Genomic DNA, 19,694 nt, shown 5'->3' on the forward strand with positions numbered 1-19,694 from the left:
CGTGTATGTGTGTGTGTGCGTGCGTGTGTGTATGTGTGTGTGGGCGTGTGCATGTGTGCGTGTGTGTGCGTGTGTGTGTGTGCGTGCGTGTGTGTGTGTGCGTGTGTGTGTGTGCGCGTGTGTGCGTGCGTGTGTGTGCGTGTGTGCGTGTGTGCGAGAGTGTGCGTAGCTGGTACACGTAGCCTGGCACGCATACTGCGCTGGGTGAGTCTCGGGGAGTTTATGGGCCTCTGTGTGATGAGTCTATGGGTCTCTGTGTGAGTCTGTGGGTCTCTGTGTGGTGAGTCTATGGGTCTCTGTGTGGTGAGTCTATGGGTCTCTGTGTGGTGAGTCTGGGTCTCTGTGTGAGTCTATGGGTCTCTGTGTGTGAGTCTATGGGTCTCTGTGTGGTGAGTCTGGGTCTCTGTGTGAGTCTATGGGTCTCTGTGTGCTGAGTCTGTGGGTCTCTGTGTGAGTCTATGGGTCTCTGTGTGGTGAGTCTGTGGGTCTCTGTGTGAGTCTATGTGTCTCTATGTGATGAGTCTATGTGTCTCTGTCACTCCCATGCCCCCCTCACCTCCTCCTGCCCGTCTTTGTCTCCCCTGCGTGTGTCCGCAGTCTGAGCATGGGCCAGCTGTACGAGGATCACAAGGATGAGGACGGGTTCCTGTACGTGGCCTACAGCGGCGAGAGCACCTTCGGCTGACTGCGGAGACACGGAGACACGGGGACGCGGGGACACGGAGACGCGGAGACACGGGGACGCGGGGACACGGAGACGCGGGGACACGGGGAAACGGAGACGCAGAGACGCGGGGACACGGAGACGCGGGGACATGGAGACACGGGGAGAGACACGGAGACGCGGGGAGAGACATGGAGACACGTTGACACGGGGAATGACACGGAGACGCGGGGAGAGACACGGAGACGCGGAGACACGGAGAGAGACACGGAGACACGGGGAGACACGGGGGAGAGACACGGGCTCGCAGAGACATGGGACGGCACGTTGTCTATGGGGTTGGAGGGACACGGAAGGATGGGGATGACACTTTGTTTGGTGATTGTTTTTGCTTTTCGTGAATAAACTCTCCTAACAACAGACGAACTCACGCCCTGAAAGTTGTCATGTTGACTACCTCACCTGGTCTACAGGAGGTCGTGGGTTCGATCCCGTGACCCTGACGATGCCTGCTACTGCTGTATGTTTTGAAGTCTGCGTCTCTCTCTCTCTCATCATCATCACGGTGGCTATGAGATGTTGACTATCTCGCCTGGTCCCTGTGGGTCTATGAGAGTTTATGGGTCTCTGTGGGTCTGTGGGTCTATGAGAGTCTATGGGTCTCTGTGGGTCTATGAGAGTCTATGGGTCTCTGTGGGTCTATGGGTCTATGACAGTATATGGGTCTCTGTGGGTCTATGAGAGTATATGGGTCTCTGTGGGTCTGTGAGAGTCTATGGGTCTCTGTGGGTCTATGAGAGTTTGTGGGTCTCTGTGGGACTATGAGAGTCTATGGGTCTCTGTGGGTCTATGAGAGTCTATGGGTCTCTGTGGGTCTATGGGTCTATGAGAGTCTATGGGTCTCTGTGGGTCTGTGAGAGTCTATGGGTTTCTGTGGGTCTATGAGAGTCTATGGGTCTCTGTGTGTCTAGGTCTTCCGGAAGTCCAAACATCTTCCGGAAGACGTACTTTGCGTTTTTTTAATAACTGGTTACTCTTCCTGTATATGACGTCACCCCCCCCACCTCCACTTCCCCCCACCCCCTCCCCCACCCCCCCACCCTCATCCCCTTCACCACCGAGAATTCGTCTTCCGGAAGATCGAAACGTCTTCAGGAATACGAAAGCATAACTTCCGGAAGACGTTTGTTCTTCCGGAAGATGTGTTTGCGTTTTTTATTGTGTTCATCTTTACTATTTATGACGTCACCCCCACCCCGCCCAACACTGGCCCCCACCCCCATCCCCACCTCTACTAAGTTCTCGCGAGACTTGAGGTGAGAGCGAAACCTCGCGAGAGTCCCACGCCCCGCCCCCTCACACCCCACCCACCACCCCCACCTCCAATAAGATCTCGCGAGACTTGAGGTGAGAGCGAAACCTCGCGAGAGTCCCACGCCCCCCCACCCACCCTATCCCCCCCACGCCCCCCAACACCCCCCACCTCCCCCACCTCCAATAAGTTCTCGCGAGACTCGAGGCGATCGCGAAGTCTCGCGAGACTACCACGGTCCGCTTCCCGTTCGGCGCGCGACCATGGGTGAGTTCGTTCCCCACCCTCACGCCCGCGTCGCCTTCTCCCGCCAAAATTCATCGTTATTATCGATAATAATATCGATCTTACGACGACGATTGTTTTAACGCGCCGTATCGTCGAGAGAGACGGTCGTTTAAGAGAGAGAGAGGAGAGCAACGTTCGATTAAAAATGTTAAAATTATTTATTTTAACACGAAAAAAAAGAGCCGTTTGTTACGATTCTGAGGCGATTTTTTTCTTATTTTTTTCCACTCTCTGGAGATTTATCGATGCATTAAGTTAAGGATAAGCGACCTAAACTCTCCCAATCACACATTTTATATACACACCACACGACACGCACTTGTTTTGTTTACGCGAATTTAACACCTCTTACTAATTGCCTTCCTTTGGTGGCGCTGTGTTTAACGACACCTTTATATCATTACGCGATGTTATTATCGTAATATAATTATAATAAAGACCCCCCCCTCCCCTTTTAAATGTATCAGATTAGTTTGTAATGTGTATCAGTCGCCTTGGCTTTGTGTGTCACCACTTAAACATTTTGTCACGCTTATTTATTTTTGTTAAAATATTGCTTGATTAACCATCGTTAAATGCGTTACTTTTTAATTTGTTTTTGCCACTAAAAACAAACCCCTCTTGTCAATTGGCTGTGTCGGTGTTTAACGACGCAATTATATCTTTACGCGATATATAATAACGCGATAATATTGGTCACGAAACCCACTTATTACTTCGTGTTAAAACTCATTTATAATATCGGTCGCCGTTCTATGAATGTCACCAGTTATACCTTTATTACACTCATATATACGGCTTTTAAACAAACCATTTACTTGTTAACCATTTTATTAAATGCATTACTTTGTGTAAGCGTGTTTAAGTTATTGTTGTCGGCTGTTAAAATACTAAACACTGTCCATAGACTTAACACTGCACCATAGACTCAACACTGCACCATAGACTCAACACTGCACCATAGACTCAACACTGCACCATAGACTCAACACTGCACCATAGACTCAACACTGCACCATAGACTCAACACTGCACCATAGACTCAACACTGCACCATAGACTCAACACTGCCCATAGACTCAACACTGCACCATAGACTCAACACTGCACCATAGACTCAACACTGCACCATAGACTCAGCACTGCACCATAGACTCAACACTGCCCATAGACTCAACACTGCACCATAGACTCAACACTGCACCATAGACTCAACACTGCACCATAGACTCAGCACTGCACCATAGACTCAACACTGCCCATAGACTCAACACTGCACCATAGACTCAACACTGCACCATAGACTCAACACTGCACCATAGACTCAACACTGCACCATAGACTCAACACTGCCCATAGACTCAACACTGCACCATAGACTCAACACTGCACCATAGACTCAACACTGCACCATAGACTCAGCACTGCACCATAGACTCAACACTGCCCATAGACTCAACACTGCACCATAGACTCAACACTGCACCATAGACTCAACACTGCACCATAGACTCAGCACTGCACCATAGACTCAACACTGCCCATAGACTCAACACTGCACCATAGACTCAACACTGCACCATAGACTCAGCACTACACCATAGACTCAACACTGCCCATAGACTCAACACTGCACCATAGACTCAACACTGCACCATAGACTCAGCACTGCACCATAGACTCAACACTGCCCATAGACTCAACACTGCCCATAGACTCAACACTGCACCATAGACTCAACACTGCCCATAGACTCAACACTGCACCATAGACTCAACACTGCACCATAGACTCAACACTGCCCATAGACTCAACACTGCACCATAGACTCAACACTACCCATAGACTCAACACTGCACCATAGACTCAACACTGCACCATAGACTCAACACTGCACCATAGACTCAACACTGTCATAGACTCAACACTGTCATAGACTCAGCACTGCACCATAGACTCAACACTGCACCATAGACTCAACACTGCACCATAGACTCAACACTGCACCATAGACTCAACACTGCACCATAGACTCAACACTGCACCATAGACTCAACACTGCACCATAGACTCAACACTGCACCATAGACTCACACTGCACCATAGACTCAGCACTGCACCATAGACTCACACTGCACCATAGACTCAACACTGCACCACAGACTCAACACTGCACCACAGACTCAACACTGCCCATAGACTCAACACTGCACCATAGACTCACACTGCACCATAGACTCACACTGCACCATAGACTCAACACTGCACCATAGACTCAACACTGCACCATAGACTCACATTGCACCATAGACTCAACACTGCACCATAGACTCAACACTGCACCATAGACTCAACACTACCCATAGACTCAACACTGCCCATAGATTCAACACTGCCCATAGACTCAACACTGCACCATAGACTCAACACTGCACCATAGACTCAACGCTACCCATAGACTCAGCACTGCACCATAGACTCAGCACTGCACCATAGACTCAGCACTGCACCATAGACTCAGCACTGCACCATAGACTCAACACTGTACCATGGACTCAACACTGCCCCATAGACTCAGCACTGCACCATAGACTCAACACTGCACCATGGACTCAACACTGCACCATAGACTCACACTGCACCATAGACTCAACACTGCCCATAGACTCAACACTACCCATAGACTCAACACTGCCCATAGACTCAACACTGCCCAAATACACTCCACAATGCACATAGACCAACACTTTCCATCCACAATCAACACTTCGCATTGACTAAACACTGCTCTTAGACTCAACACTACCCATAGACTCAACACTGCACCATAGACTCAACACTGCCCATAGACTCAACACTGTCCATCGACTCAACACTCTTAAAGCCTCACCTGTTGGTCTCAATGAAAGTCTGGGCATCTCGTGCGAGTCTATGGGTCTGTCTAAGTCTATGGGTCTCTATGTGAGTACGTTAGTCTCTTTGTGCATCTGTGGGTCTCTCTGGAATTCGGCATCGCTCTGTTACTCGATAGGACGATGAGAATCATTGGTTCTCTCTGTTAGTCTACGGGCCTGCCTAGTAAGTCTCTGGGTGTCTACGTGAGTCTATGATAGGCATGTATGTACGCATGTGGGTCGCTTTGTAAGCCTGGGTCTCTATGTGAGTGGCCCTGTATTTGTGTCTGAGTCTATGAATGTCTGGATTATTTTGAGTCTATGGGGACTGTATGTGCATCTGTTGGTCTCTTGACAATCTGTTTCTCTATTAGTCTATAGGTTCATGAGAATCATTTGGTCTCAATATTAGTCTATGGGACTTTATGTGCATCTGTGGGTCTATAAAAGTCTGGGTATCTATGTGAGTCTATGGGACTTTATGTGCTTCTGTGGGTCTCTGAAAGTCTATGTCTCTGTGAGTTAATGGGACTGTGTGTCTGTGGGTTTCCATGAATGTCGGGTCTCTATGTCAGTCTAAGGCCCTGTATGTGTGTCTGTGAGTCTATGAAAGTCTGGGTCTCTATGTTAGTCAATGGAACTGTATGTACATCTGTGGGTCTCTGAAAGTGTGGGTCTCCATGTTAGTCAATGGGACTGCATTGTGTCTTGGTCTCTATGAAAGTCTGTGCATCTCTCTGTTAGTCTATGACACCGAATGGAGTTACGCTAATTTCATTTTTCAACCTACTATTTGCCATGGCTTCTGGCGTTTCGTACAGGAAGAGTGTGTGGTGCCTTGCTGTGGTTCTACGAGCCCTCACTGTGCGTGTGTGTGTGTTCCTGTGTGTGTGCGTGCACGTGTGTTCCTGCGTGCGTGCGTGTTCCTGTGTGTGTGCGTGTGTGTGTCTGTGCGCGTGTGTTCCTTTGTGCGTGTGTGTGTGTCGTTATCCTCGCCGATCCTGGCCGTGTCCGGCGTGACCCGTCCATGCCGCTTCCTGCCCGTGACTTTGGAGACCCAGCCGCGGTGAGGAAATCGCATCGCAGTCACTGGCCCCTCGCGCGACGCGTTACACTACGGTTGCCACTGCAAAAAAACACGAAGACAAATATCTACCCCCCCACCACCACCATTGTACCCTTAACAGACTGTTGGGGAAAGCGGACAGACACACTGACACGCACAAAATCCGCCAGTTGACAATGATAATTGGCGGTGACGTCACCACGGCGCTTGCGCCAGGCTACGTGCACGTTAAGGCCACGTGAAGTGTCAAATACCCGCTGGCGGGAGGTCGCGGGACAGACCCAGGTGGTACCGTGGGTTGACTGCTGTGCCAGGCTAGGTGCAGGAGGAGGAGGTCACGGGACAGACCCAGTGGGTGCCGTGGGTTGACTGCTGTGCCAGGCTAGGTGCAGGAGTAGACTGGGACAGACCCAGCAGGTGCCATGGGTTGACTGCTGTACCAGGCTAGGTGCAGGAGGAGGCCGCGGGATAGGCCCAGCAGATGCCATGGGTTGACTACTGTACCAGGCTAGGTGCAGGAGGAGGCCGCGGGATAGGCCCAGCAGATGCCATGGGTTGACTGCTGTGCCAGGCTAGGTGCAGGAGGAGGCCGCGGGACAGACCCAGCAGGTGGGGCTGGGTGGGGAGGGGCTGAAACTCAACGTTTCACCTACTCACGCCGGCTTGTGCCCGCCCTCACAGTCGGGCATATTTGCGGAATACACCACGCCGCCGTTGACCCTGCAGGCCATTGACCGAGCAACCCGACGTTCCTACCAGCTCCCTCCGCAGGAATGTGTTAGGGTAGGGCACTACTGATAAGGGGTTGACAGGTATGAAAGTATTGGAAAAGTCAACCAAGATGGGGCGGAAAAAAAAAAACGATTGTAAATTTTACCATTGGCTTCTATTTCGGGAAGCAACGAAACGATGGCTCGATGAAGTGGCCTATTGTCGTGTGGACATTGTGCAGGGGATCGTGGGTTCGATCCCGACCCCTGACGCCTGCTGCTGTATATTTAGAGTTTGCGTGTCTCTCTCATCATCGTGGTGGCTAGGAGATGTTAACTACCTCACCTGGTATGAGGAAGGTCGTTGGTTTTATTCTGATTTCTGATCCCGTGACCCTGGCGATGCCTGCTGCTGTATATTTAGAGTTTGCGTGTTTCTCTCGTCATCGTGGTGACTAGGAGATATTGACTACTTCGCCTGGTATGCAGGAGCTCGTGGGTTCGATCCCTGACCCCTGACGCCTGCTGCTGTATATTTAGAGTTTGCGTGTCTCTCTCGTCATCGTGGTGGTTAGGAGATGTTAACTACCTCGCCTGCTATACAGGAGCTCGTGGGTTCGATCCCCGACCCCTGACGCCTGCTGCTGTATATTTAGAGTTTGCGTGTCTCTCTCGTCATCGTGGTGGCTAGGAGATGTTGACTACCTCGCCTGGTATACAGGAGGTCGTGGGTTCGATCCCGTGACCCTGACGATGCCTGCTACTGTATATTCAAAGTTGACGTCTCTCTCTCTGTCATCATCACGGTGGCTAGGAGATGTTGACTACTTCGCCTGGCATGCAGGAGGTCGTGGGTTCGATCCCCGACCCCTGACGCCTGCTGCTGTATATTTGGAGTCTGCCTCTCTCTCTCTCTGTCATCATCATCATCACGTTGGCTAGGAGATGTTAACTCCGCGCCAGTAAGCTGCGGGGGGTTGCTGACAAGCGCGCCGCCGGGTTGATCGAAAGACTCGTCGGCCGTGGAGTTGCTCGCCCCGTGCACGCACAGCGGATGGGGTGGGGGATAAAGCGAATAAAAACGACGCTCGTTAAACTCGCATTTCGTACGGAATTCCCTCGCCATTCCCGAACGCCGCCATCCACAAATTGCATCTGGAACTCTGTACACGACCGCTGCATCGAGAGCGAGAACGTGATGAGAGATGAAGTGATGAGAGATAGCGATGAGAGATGGAGGATACAGAATGTGATGAGTTAAAGTGACGATGAGAGATGAATGTGATGAGAGAGAAAGCGATGAGAGAGATAATATGATGATGCATAGCATTATAATTTTTAAGGTAATTTTTTTAATTTATAAACGATTACTTAATACTGTTTATAGTAACAATTTTAATTTTGTTGCGTTATTATGACAATGTTATTGTAAATTTCGATTTAAAGCTTTCGTGACTGCAGGGATTCATCTTCTTGGTTCTTTCGGTAAAGTCACGTAGAAGGGAAGTAATAAAAAAATAAAACATAATAAAACAATTCTCACAATTGTTTTATTATGTTTTATTTTTATTATTTTATTACTTCCCTTCTACGTGACTTTACCGAAAGAAACCAAAAAAATGTTATTGTATCTAGCAGCTTGCTTATATATTTATTTAAGGCAGATCATTAAAAGTTTGCTGTTCGTGAGCATCTCTGGAAGGCATCCCACGCGATTAACACAGTAACGCTGTCCTCTGAAATCGGCCTGCAGTCAGGCAGCCTGATCATTCCGCGCACTGTATGACACTCGCAAAGACAAAGATGCCCCGTGTAGCCTTGACAGGCTTTTGGGGCAAGTGGCTGTCACTAGCGAGTAGCTGCAGCAGCGCCTATGAACGCCGGCACGGTGGTAAACGAGGTGGGTGGGTGACCAGCGCCACGCCACGCATGGCCGCCTTTGTCTCCCCAGTGGCGATGTTTACTACACACCACTGCACTGGGTACTCATTTTAGACTGAGTGGACCTCAGGGATGCCCACGGACCGGTTCAGATGATCGGTCATTCGTGTTGGTGGCCGTGAGCGGGAATCGAACTCGGGTCGTAGCCGGTATTCGTAGTGCAACGTGCTAATCGCTACGACACTACCGCTCCCACAAACCCGCTCGCACACACAAAGACAAATCCCCCGTGTCACACATTCACTCTGTCACACACTAACACACTCACTCGTTCTGTCACTCACTCGCTCTGTCACACACATTCACGCGCTCTCACACACAAACACACACTCGCTCTGCCGCACACTCACTCTGTCACATACACGCACACATTCACTCGCTGTTTCACACACATTCACGCGCTGTCACACACTAACACACACACATTCACGCACTGTCACACACTAACAAACACACACTCACTCGCTCTGTCACACACTCGCACACACTCACTCTCTCTGTCACACACATTCATGCACTGTCACACACTAACACACACACACTCACTCGCTCTGTCACACACTCGCACACACTCACTCTCTCTGTCGCACACATTCACGCACTAACACGCACACTCACTCGCTCTGTCACACACATTCACTCGCTCTCTCACACACTCGCTCTGCCACACACTAACACACACTCACTCACTCTGTCACACACTCGCACACACTCACTCTCTCTGTCACACACATTCACGCACTGTCACACACTAACACACACACACTCACTCGCTCTGTCACACACTCGCACACACTCACTCTCTCTGTCACACACATTCACGCACTAACACGCACACTCACTCGCTCTGTCACACACTCGCACACACTCACTCTCTCTGTCACACACATTCACGCACTGTCACACACTAACACACACACTCACTCGCTCTGTCACACACTCGCACACACTCACTCGCTCTGTCACACACATTCACGCACTAACACGCACACTCACTCGCTCTGTCACACACTCGCACACACTCACTCTCTCTGTCACACACATTCACGCACTGTCACACACTAACACACACACACACTCACTCGCTCTGTCACACACTCGCACACATTCACTCACTCTGCCACACACTAACACACACTCACTCACTCTGTCACACACTCGCTCGCTCTGCCACACACATACTCATTCGCCGTGTCACACATTCACTCTGTCACACACTAACACACTCACTCGCTCGCTCTGCCACACACTAACACGCACTCACTCACTCTGTCACACACTCGCACACATTCACTCGCTCTGTCACACACATTCACGCGCTGTCACAAACTCGCTTGCTCTGTCACACACATTCACTCGCTCTCTCACACACTCGCTCTGCAGAGCAGTGGTGGAGATGGCAGGGAAGGGGGTGGTACACAAGCTCCACACAGAAAGTGGTGCCCGAGGCGTAAATTGAAGCAAGGCCTCTGTCACCCGGGACCGCTGCGGTCACCGTGTGGGCCCAGTGGTTTCCAGACGCGAATTGACGTGACGTAAACTGACGTGACGTGAAGTTGGATTCCGCGTTCTGAATGGGCCGGAGTTTATGCTCGACCTGCCACCATCATCACCCCCCCCCCATCTCTCACTCCCATCACCGCCGCCGCCCCCACCCCACCTCTTATCTGAAGCCGTCACCATCTTCAACGGGCCCAGCGACGGGAGCCCAAGGCGTTGTTAACTCTTCGTCGCGCCGACAAACCATCGCTCGTTCATCCCCTAGTCGGGAGTCAGAATATTTCTTTATACTCGTACCTCTTCTTGGTTCTCTCGGTAAAGTCACGTAGAAGGGAAATAATAAAATAAAATAAATTAAAAACAATAAAATACAATTCTCACGACGTTTCGGCCACAACGCAAGCAGCCGTCCTCAGGTGAAGAACAGATCTGTCTTTACACTACGAACCTACTTTACCAGTGGCAAAATATAGTAATAGGTTTTTATCCTTTCAACTGGTACAAAAACTGATACCTTTATACAAGACATCATGTTTGCAATAACCACAACAAACAAGCAGTCAAAATGCAAACAAAAAGAAACAACTCTGATAATGATAAGCACTGACCTTGACGTTCATTGGTCCACACCCGAGACAGCTTTTCTTAGAACGTTTTTACACGCTTTTATTTAACTCACTCTGTCTGTTGTATCTTCAAATCTTGTAACTTCATTTTAACCCACTTCCCAATGTGGTATCGACTGCAAACTTGGTATACTTATGTCATACTGATGACAATACTATATTATATCATAAAAAAGAAAAACATATTTTTAAACATTTTTTACATGTTATGTTTCGGCTTGGGTCTAATTGTCCATGCTCAACTGACATTGGCTGTAAGTCACCACGGCCCCTCACGTTGTGGCAAGCTTCGGGGCCACTTCCTGGAGTCGTGGAGTTCTTCCATTACTAGTACGCTACATTTCATTAAAGCGTGTTTAAAAAAAGTTTTTTTTATATTACTTATTTGGGTTGGTACAGTAACGAATTGGCATGCTCTGTTTACAACTTGAGCACGATGCTTCGCCGCTAATTACATCCAGCATCATCCTGGCGAATCTGGCATATCGCCAGGATAATGCTGGATTATGTCATTACCATTGAAACGTCAAATTGTAAATGTTGTGGATTTACTCCCAACACATCGGTGGGCTGAAGTAGTAACTCATTTCGATTTTAAGCTTTCGTGACTGCAGGGATTCATCTTCTTGGTTCTTTCGGTAAAGTTACGTAGAAGGGAAATAATAAAATAATAAAAATAAAACATTAAATAATTCTCACGACGTTTCGGCCACAACGGCTGCTTGCGTTGTGGCCGAAACGTCGTGAGAATTGTATTTTATGTTTTATTTTTTTATTTTATTATTTTCCTTCTACGTGACTTTACCGAAAGAACCAAGAAGATAGTATCTCATTGGCGTTGTGATTACGTGACAAATCTCCTGCGGGTTACGACACATACTTACGCGATCTAACCCAAAAACTTTTATTGTGGATAATATTGGTCACGTAAGCCTGCGTGTTAAACCGATGTTCTGTGTTTACGTGGCAAAGCTTACTAATTGGCCGTGCCGGGCCGTGGCGGGTTTAACAACACATATATTTATACGTGATCTAACCCAAAAAACCTGTTTTGTGAACCACCAGTCTTATTTAAAATAGTTTTTGAATGACACCAGGCACCAAACGTGTTTTATGGGGCACTTATAATAAAAAATGTCGGAATTTTTTTTAATTTCTCTCCACTGTTGTTCGTGTCCCTAAAAGCTGCCTGTGTACCAAATGTCAGCTTTCTACCTTGCCGGGACGTTCCCGAGAGAGGTTAGTACAGATTAAGGTCTTTCTATAGATAGACATTTGACACTGAAATCAAGCAAAGCTACCCGTCTTTGTCACAACAACAACAACCGCCATTCGCCACTAAGTGGCGGTGACGTCACCACGACGCTTGTGCCAGGCCAAGTGCACCTTGAGGCCACGTGAAGTGTCGAACGCCCGCTGGCAGGAGGTCACGGGGCAGACCCAGCAGGTGCCACGAGTCGACTGACTGAGATGACCGAGATGACTGGCCGATGCACCGCCTGTGCCCCCTACCGTGCCAACTTTGTCGCCGGACTGGGCTAACAGCCTTTGGAGCGGTTTTGCCAGATTGGCCCCGCACCGGCGGAATAATGTCGGAAGCGGCCGGATTAAACGCGCAATGCCGGATAATCGACGGGTCGACTGTATAGCTCGGTGAGACCTTGGCTGGCACGAAAAAAAAAAGTTTAGTTTCGTTTGTGGTTATTGCCGCTTTCTGGCCGGAACGGTGAGCTGATCCGGCACCGGCCGCATGGACGTTGGCTCGGTGCCAAACCGAGTTTCGAGGGCAAGTTGCTGCGGTCGATATCTTTATCATCTTTGCGTAATTTGTATTAAGCGTACTCTTAGTTTTTTCGGTAAAGTCACGTAGTTTAGTTTCAATTTTTTACCCACGTGACTTTACCGAAAAAACTAAGAGTATCCTTGCAGTCACGAAAGCTTCAAATCTAGAATTATATTTAGCGCCTTAACCATGAGGCGCTTTGCAAAGAATTAACGGATGGTGTACAGCGGCTGCGTGCGTGTGCGTGCGTGTGTGAGTACGAGCGGTGGTGCATCGGTTAGCGCTGCGCTACGAACCCGGCGACCCGAGTTCAAATCCTGCTCATGGTCACCAACACCGGTAGTGACGATTATCTGAACCGGTCATGGGCCTCCCCTAGGTCGACGCGGCCTCAACTTATTACCCCGGTGTGGCTTGTGGTAATCATCGCCACTGGGGATGTGGTGTTGGCCACCCACCCCCTCGTGTGCCACTGTGCCGGCATTCGTAACAGCACTTGCCCCAACAGTCTATTCGGGCTATACGGGGGATCTTTGTCTTTTGAGAGTGTGAGCGTAGCGGCGGGAGATGAGGTGGATGAAATACATCGATGAGAGGCATCCATGGAGAGGGGGGGGTGGCAAATCTGTGGCAATGATGGCGATGATTGTTATGATTGTGATGGCGGTGGTGGTGGTGATGATGATGATGGTCGTAATGGTCGTGGTGATGGTCGTGATGTCTATGATGATGGCTATGATGATGGTGATGATGATGGTGGTGGTGACGGCGGTGGTGATGATAGCAGCTCACTTCGTTGAGCTTCTAGCATTCTAAAAAAAGTAGCTACACATCAGGTCAGTGGGGCCTTACCTGGTTAAAATAAAAATAGCTTTTAGTTGAATTTCGATTTAAAGCTTTCGTGACTACAGGGATTCATCTTATTGGTTCTTTCGGTAAAGTCACGTAGAAGGGGAATAATAAAATAATAAAAATAAAACATAATTAAATAATTCTCACGACGTTTCGGCCACAACGCAAGCAGCCGTCCTCAGGTGAAGAACAGGTCAGACGCTGTCTTTCCGACAGACCTGTTCTTCACCTGAGGACGGCTGCTTGCGTTGTGGCCGAAACGTCGTGAGAATTATTTTATTATGTTTTATTTTTATTATTTTATTATTTCCCTTCTACGCTACTTTACCGAAAGAACCAAGAAGATGAGTTTTTAGTTGATTTAGCCATAGGCGCTCTCCCACTTCTTAGCCTGAATCCGTCCCTGCTCTCCCGCCCGCCGCGTGTCTCCCCGCCACAGGCAAAGGCGCCGGAGAACTACGTAGGCTTTGCCAATCTCCCCAACCAGGTGTACCGCAAATCGGTGAAGCGCGGCTTCGAGTTCACCCTCATGGTGGTCGGTGAGTCTCCTCCCTGTGTGCGTGCAGACGTGCGTGCGTGCGTAGCCAAGCGTGCTAATTGGAGGTGGCGGGGAGGGAAACAAACTATGGGTCTCTGCTGTGTGATGAGTCTATGGCTCTCTGCTGTGTGATGAGTCTATGGGTCTCTGCCGTGTGATGAGTCTGTGGCTCTCTGCTGTGTGATGAGTCTATGGGTCTCTGCTGTTTCATGAGTCTATGGCTCTCTGCTGTGTGATGAGTCTATGGGTCTCTGCTATGTGATGAGTCTATGGGTCTCTGCTGTGTGATGAGTCTATGGCTCTCTGCTGTGTGATGAGTCTATGGCTCTCTGCTGTGTGATGAGTCTATGGGTCTCTGCTGTGTGATGAGTCTATGGGTCTCTGCTGTGTGATGAGTCTATGGGTCTCTGCTGTGCGATGAGTCTATGGGTCTCTGCTGTGTGATGAGTCTATGGGTCTCTGCTGTGTGATGAGTCTATGGGTCTCTGCTGTGCGATGAGTCTATGGGTCTCTGCTGTGTGAGTAGTCTATGGGTCTCTGCTGTGTGATGAGTCTATGGGTCTCTGCTGTGTGATGAGTCTATGGGTCTCTGCTGTGTGATGAGTCTATGGGTCTCTGCTGTGTGATGAGTCTATGGGTCTCTGCTGTGTGATGAGTCTATGGGTCTCTGCTGTGTGATGAGTCTATGGGTCTCTGCTGTGTGATGAGTCTATGGGTCTCTGCTGTGTGAGTAGTCTATGGGTCTCTGCTGTGTGATGAATCTATGGGTCTCTGCTGTGTGATGAGTCTATGGGTCTCTGTTGTGTGATGAGTCTATGGGTCTCTGCTGTGTAAGTCTATGGGTCTCTGTGTGAGTCTGTATATATATAAAAGGGAAATGTGTGATTATGTGTATCTGTTTGAAATGTTTAGCATACTTCCCGACATGCAACAAACTTGAAATTTGGCATGTGGGTAGATTCCAGACTGTACACAATGCAAAAAGTATAAAAATAGACTTTTGTATTTTGGGGGGGGGGGGGGGGGGAGGGAATGACCATGAAATATGTGGCGTCATTCCACATACAGGGCTGCCGAGAATCGATATCTGCTGAGCGTTTGTGGTATCGATTAAACGGGAATAAGCCGATTATAAAGAAATCGACAACCTTCGATTCCTTTGCGCCATTTAAAGAATCGAATCTTGGCGCTTGAGCGTAAGTTTTGTTATTTTTCCACCGCTCGTTAGGTTTTATTTTACGAGGTAATGATCAAAGTTTTCTTTTCATTTGTATATGTTATGTTTTTAAATTTTGAGAAGTTTTAAAATCTATTTTTTCCCCCGGGTAACGCCGTGTACTTCCCGCTAGTGTGTGCATTCATGTTGAAATAATTTCGCACCGTGGAAGTTTTGGCACTCACACCCAGTCCGCACGCGAACCACCAACCCCGTGTGGGACCGCAGGCGAGTCTGGCCTGGGGAAATCGACGCTCATCAACTCCCTGTTCCTGACGGAGATCTACTCCAGCGAGCACCCGGGGCCATCCCAGCGTATCAAGAAGACTGTGCAGGTAACGGCACCGTCCCTACGGTCACCACCAGCGTTGGTGCGTGTGTGTGTGTACGCGTTGGTGCGTGTGTGTGTGTGTGCTCACCGTGTGCGTACACGTTGGTGCGTGTGTGTGCATGTACACGTTGGTGTATGCGTGTGTGTTCACCGTATGTGTACACGTTGGTGCGTGCGTGTGCATGTACACGTGTGTGTGTGTGTGAACACGTTGGTGCGCGTGTGTACGTGTGGACTCGCCGTGTGCGTACACGTTGGTGCGTGTGTGTGTACGCGTGTGTGTGTGTGCGTGTGCGCTCACCGTGTGTGTACACGTTGGTGTGTGCGTGTGTGCTCACCGTGTGTGTACATGGTGGTGCGTTCGTGTGCGTGTACACGTGTGTGTGTGTGTATGTGAACATGTTGGTGGGTGCGTGTGGTTGTGTGCTCACCGTATGCGTACACGTTGGTGCGTGTGTGTGTGCGTGTGTGCTCACTGTGTGCGTACACGTTGGTGCGTGTGTGTGTGTGAACATGTTGGTGTGTGCGTGTGTGTGTGGTTGTGTGCTCACCGTGTGCGTACACGTGTGTGCGTGCGTTTAGGTGGAGCAGAGCAAGGCGTTGGTGAAGGAGGGCGGTGTCCACCTCACCCTCACTGTGGTGGACACGCCGGGCTTCGGCGATGCGGTGGACAACAGCAACTGGTGAGGGAGAGCTCTTTGGTTCTTTCGGTAAAGTGACGTATAAAGATAAAATAATAAATTAAATACTAGCATACGACGTTTCGATTGCAACACAAGCAATCATCGTCAGGTATAAATGAAATAGAAACACAAATCTAGTATACTTAGAAATGTAATGTAATACAACAGAGAGTCGGATAACATAACAGTCAACACCCTACCTGGTTGATTACGTTCTTCCTGAGAATGCTAAATTTCAGAGAGAGATAAAACACAGAACCAGAGACATGTAGACAGACATATAAGCAGAGAGAGATATCACAGAGATACATAGAGAGAGAGAGACGTACATAGGCACACAGAGAAACCACGTCTCTGTGTCGAGGCCTTAAATAGAGAGAGGGGGCGGAGTGAGAGGGAGGGGTTAGAGAAATTAGCATGTCAATGAGTGGCACGCTGAATTAAATAACCTAGCAAAATTTCGAAATGTAATGTAATGCAACACAGAGAGTCGGTCAACACACAATTAACGCGTAGACTGGTTGATTACGCCCAACCGCCTTTGTCTCCCCAGTGGCGATGTTTACACACCGCACCAGGTACTCATTTGAGGCCGAGTCGACCTAGGGGAGGCCCAGAACCGGTTCGGATAATCGTCACCGGTGTTGGCCGTGAGTGGGAATCGAACCCGGGTCACCAGGTGCGTGACCCGGTGAGGGAGAGCCCACCACCCCTCATCCCCCCACCCCTCCCAACTCCTCCTCATCACTGTCACCCCCTCTGCTGCTGCTGCTGCTACTGCTGTGTGTGTGTGAGCGTAGCTGGCAGCCCGTCATTGACTTCATCGACAGCAAGTTTGAGGACTTTCTGAACGCGGAGTCGCGCGTAAACCGGCGGCAGCTGCCGGACACTCGCGTGCACTGCTGCCTCTACTTCATCGCTCCCTCGGGCCACGGGTGAGTGGCCGGGGGGGTTGGTGGGGGGCCGTAGGAAGGGTGAGTGACCCTGAGAAGGTGCGGCGGTGGTGGTGCGTGTGGGTGTGGCTGTGTGGCTGTGTGTGTGTATGTGATAGCGTGTGGCTGTGTGATTGTGTGTGTGTGTGTGAGTGTGATTGTGTGGCTGTTTGATAGTGTGGCTCTGTGTGTGGCTGTGTGATTGTGTGTGTGTGTGTTTGATAGTGTGGCTGTGTGTGTGAGGGTGTGATTGTGTGTGTATGTGATAGTGTGTGTGGGGAGTGGTAGTGTAGTGGTTAGCGCGCTGCGCTACGAACCCGGCCACCCGAGTTCGATTCCCGCTCACGGCCAACACCAGTGACGATTATCTGAACCGGTCTTGGGCCTCCCCTAGGTCGACTCAGCCTCAAATGAGTACCTGGTGCGGTGTGTAAACATCACTACTGGGGGAGAGACAAAGGCGGCCCTGAATATTATTTTTGTGAGGTTCGGTGCGGCTGAAGCATGCTACGTGACTTTACCGAAAAAACTTAAGAATATGAATCCTTGCAGTCATGAAAGCTTCAAATCTAGAATCAATAATATCTATATATTTAAAAGAGAAATATGTGAATGTGTGTCCGTTTGAAATGTTTAGCATACTTCCCAACATGCAACAAACTTGAAATTTGGCATGCGGGCAGCTTCCAGACTGTACACAATGCAAAAAGTATAAAAAATTACTTTTGTATTTTTGGGGGGGTGTGGGCGCAATAATGGATATATTTTGCATGGCGGCAATGCTCGCGGTGGCAGGCTAAAGCCTCTGGACATTGAGTTCATGAAGCGGCTGCACGAGAAGGTCAACATCATCCCCCTCATCTCCAAGGCCGACACGCTCACCCCGGACGAGTGCAAGAACTTCAAGAAGCAGGTGCCTTGAAAACGGCGTTGTTTGGGTCCTGTGAGTAGTCTCTGGCTCTTTGCTGTGTGATGAGTCTGTGGGTCTCTGCTGTGTGATAAGTTTATGGGTCTCTGCTGTGTGATGAGTCTATGGGTCTCTGCCGTGTGATGAGTCTACGGCTCTCTGCTGTGTGATGAGTCTATGGGTCTCTGCTGTGTGATGAGTCTATGGCTCTCTGCTGTGTGATGAGTCTGTGGGTCTCTGCTGTGTGATGAGTCTATGGGTCTCTGCCGTGTGATGAGTCTGTGGGTCTCTGCTGTGTGATGAGTCTATGGGTCTCTGCTGTGTGATGAGTCTATGGCTGTCTGCTGTGTGATGAGTCTATGGGTCTCTGCCGTGTGATGAGTCTATGGCTCTCTGCTGTGTGATGAGTCTATGGCTCTCTGCTGTGTGATGAGTCTATGGGTCTCTGCTGTGTGATGAGTCTATGGGTCTCTGCTGTGTGATGAGTCTATGGCTCTCTGCTGTGTGATGAGTCTATGGGTCTCTGCCGTGCGAGTAGTCTATGGGTCCCTGCCGTGTGTCATACCGTGTCGTCCTCCAGATCATGAAGGAAATCGCGGAAAACAAAATCAAGATCTACGACTTCCCCGACACGGAGGACGAGGAGGAGAACAAGATGGCCAAGAAGATCAAGGTTCGGGGCTCACGATGGCTTCGTTGTTGTCGTCCACGCGTGTTTTAATCGTCGACCGTGGCTGGCGACGTTTAATGTGACGCGCGCTCTACACACACACACCAGAGGTCGCAACCGGGTACCCGATACCCATACCCTACCCCATACCCGGCTACCGTTTGCGACCCTGGTGCGGCCGGGTACGGGTACGGGTAGGCCGCGAGTCACTGGTGAGTCACCGTTTGTCACTCACCCTACCCGTACCCAGCCAGGTACCCTACCCGTACCTGGCTGGGTACGGGTAGGGTACCCGTTTGCGACCCTGGTGCGGCCGGGTATGGGTACGGGTAAGGAATCAAAACCCGTTTGCGACCTCTGACACGCACACACGTTGACTACGCACCACACCAGGTACTCATTTGAGGCGAGTGCTGTTAGGGAGAGTAGCACCTGTGAAGGCCGGCACTGTGACACACGAGGGGGTGGGTGGCCAGCCACCATGTCCGACCGCCTTTGTCTCCCCAGTGGCGATGAATTTGCACACTGCAGTAGGTGCTCGATTTGAGGCTGAGTCAACCTAGGGCGAGGCCCAGGACCGGTTCGGATGATCGCTATCACTGATGGCGTTGGCCGTGAGCGGGCAGTAGCCGGGTTCGTAGCGTAGCGCTAACCGCCACGCTGCTACTGCTCCCCACGCCACCAAGGGCACTGACCCAGCGTGGTGACGTATGGTCAAATCACCTCCACCTCCAGCCCCCCCATCACCCCTCATGACCCTCGTGGTTTGGTGTTTGCGGTG

The 19,694-nt window shown here is 50.0% G+C and overlaps 2 protein-coding genes across 2 annotated transcripts in view; both read left to right on the top strand.

The window, feature by feature from the left end:
* LOC133363019 (gamma-aminobutyric acid receptor-associated protein-like 2) overlaps nt 1-798 on the top strand; it is a 3,579-nt gene extending 2,781 nt beyond the window's left edge. The window contains exon 4 of the mRNA XM_061582031.1: nt 598-798. Coding sequence (XP_061438015.1) covers nt 598-685 — 88 coding nt within the window. The 3' untranslated portion in view covers nt 686-798. The remainder of the gene's footprint in view (nt 1-597) is intronic.
* Nucleotides 799-4,709: 3,911 nt separating this feature from the next.
* The window catches only part of LOC133363009 (septin-7-like), a 28,529-nt gene continuing 13,544 nt past the window's right edge, over nt 4,710-19,694 (top strand). The window contains exons 1-7 of the mRNA XM_061582014.1: nt 4,710-6,224; nt 14,076-14,175; nt 15,619-15,725; nt 16,304-16,404; nt 17,205-17,339; nt 18,132-18,249; nt 18,824-18,916. Coding sequence (XP_061437998.1) covers nt 6,186-6,224; nt 14,076-14,175; nt 15,619-15,725; nt 16,304-16,404; nt 17,205-17,339; nt 18,132-18,249; nt 18,824-18,916 — 693 coding nt within the window. The 5' untranslated portion in view covers nt 4,710-6,185. The remainder of the gene's footprint in view (nt 6,225-14,075; nt 14,176-15,618; nt 15,726-16,303; nt 16,405-17,204; nt 17,340-18,131; nt 18,250-18,823; nt 18,917-19,694) is intronic.

Source organism: Lethenteron reissneri, unplaced genomic scaffold (assembly GCF_015708825.2).
Source record: "Lethenteron reissneri isolate LAM-NWPU_2019-01 unplaced genomic scaffold, ASM1570882v1 scaffold_1639, whole genome shotgun sequence".
Classification (NCBI taxonomy): domain Eukaryota; kingdom Metazoa; phylum Chordata; class Hyperoartia; order Petromyzontiformes; family Petromyzontidae; genus Lethenteron; species Lethenteron reissneri.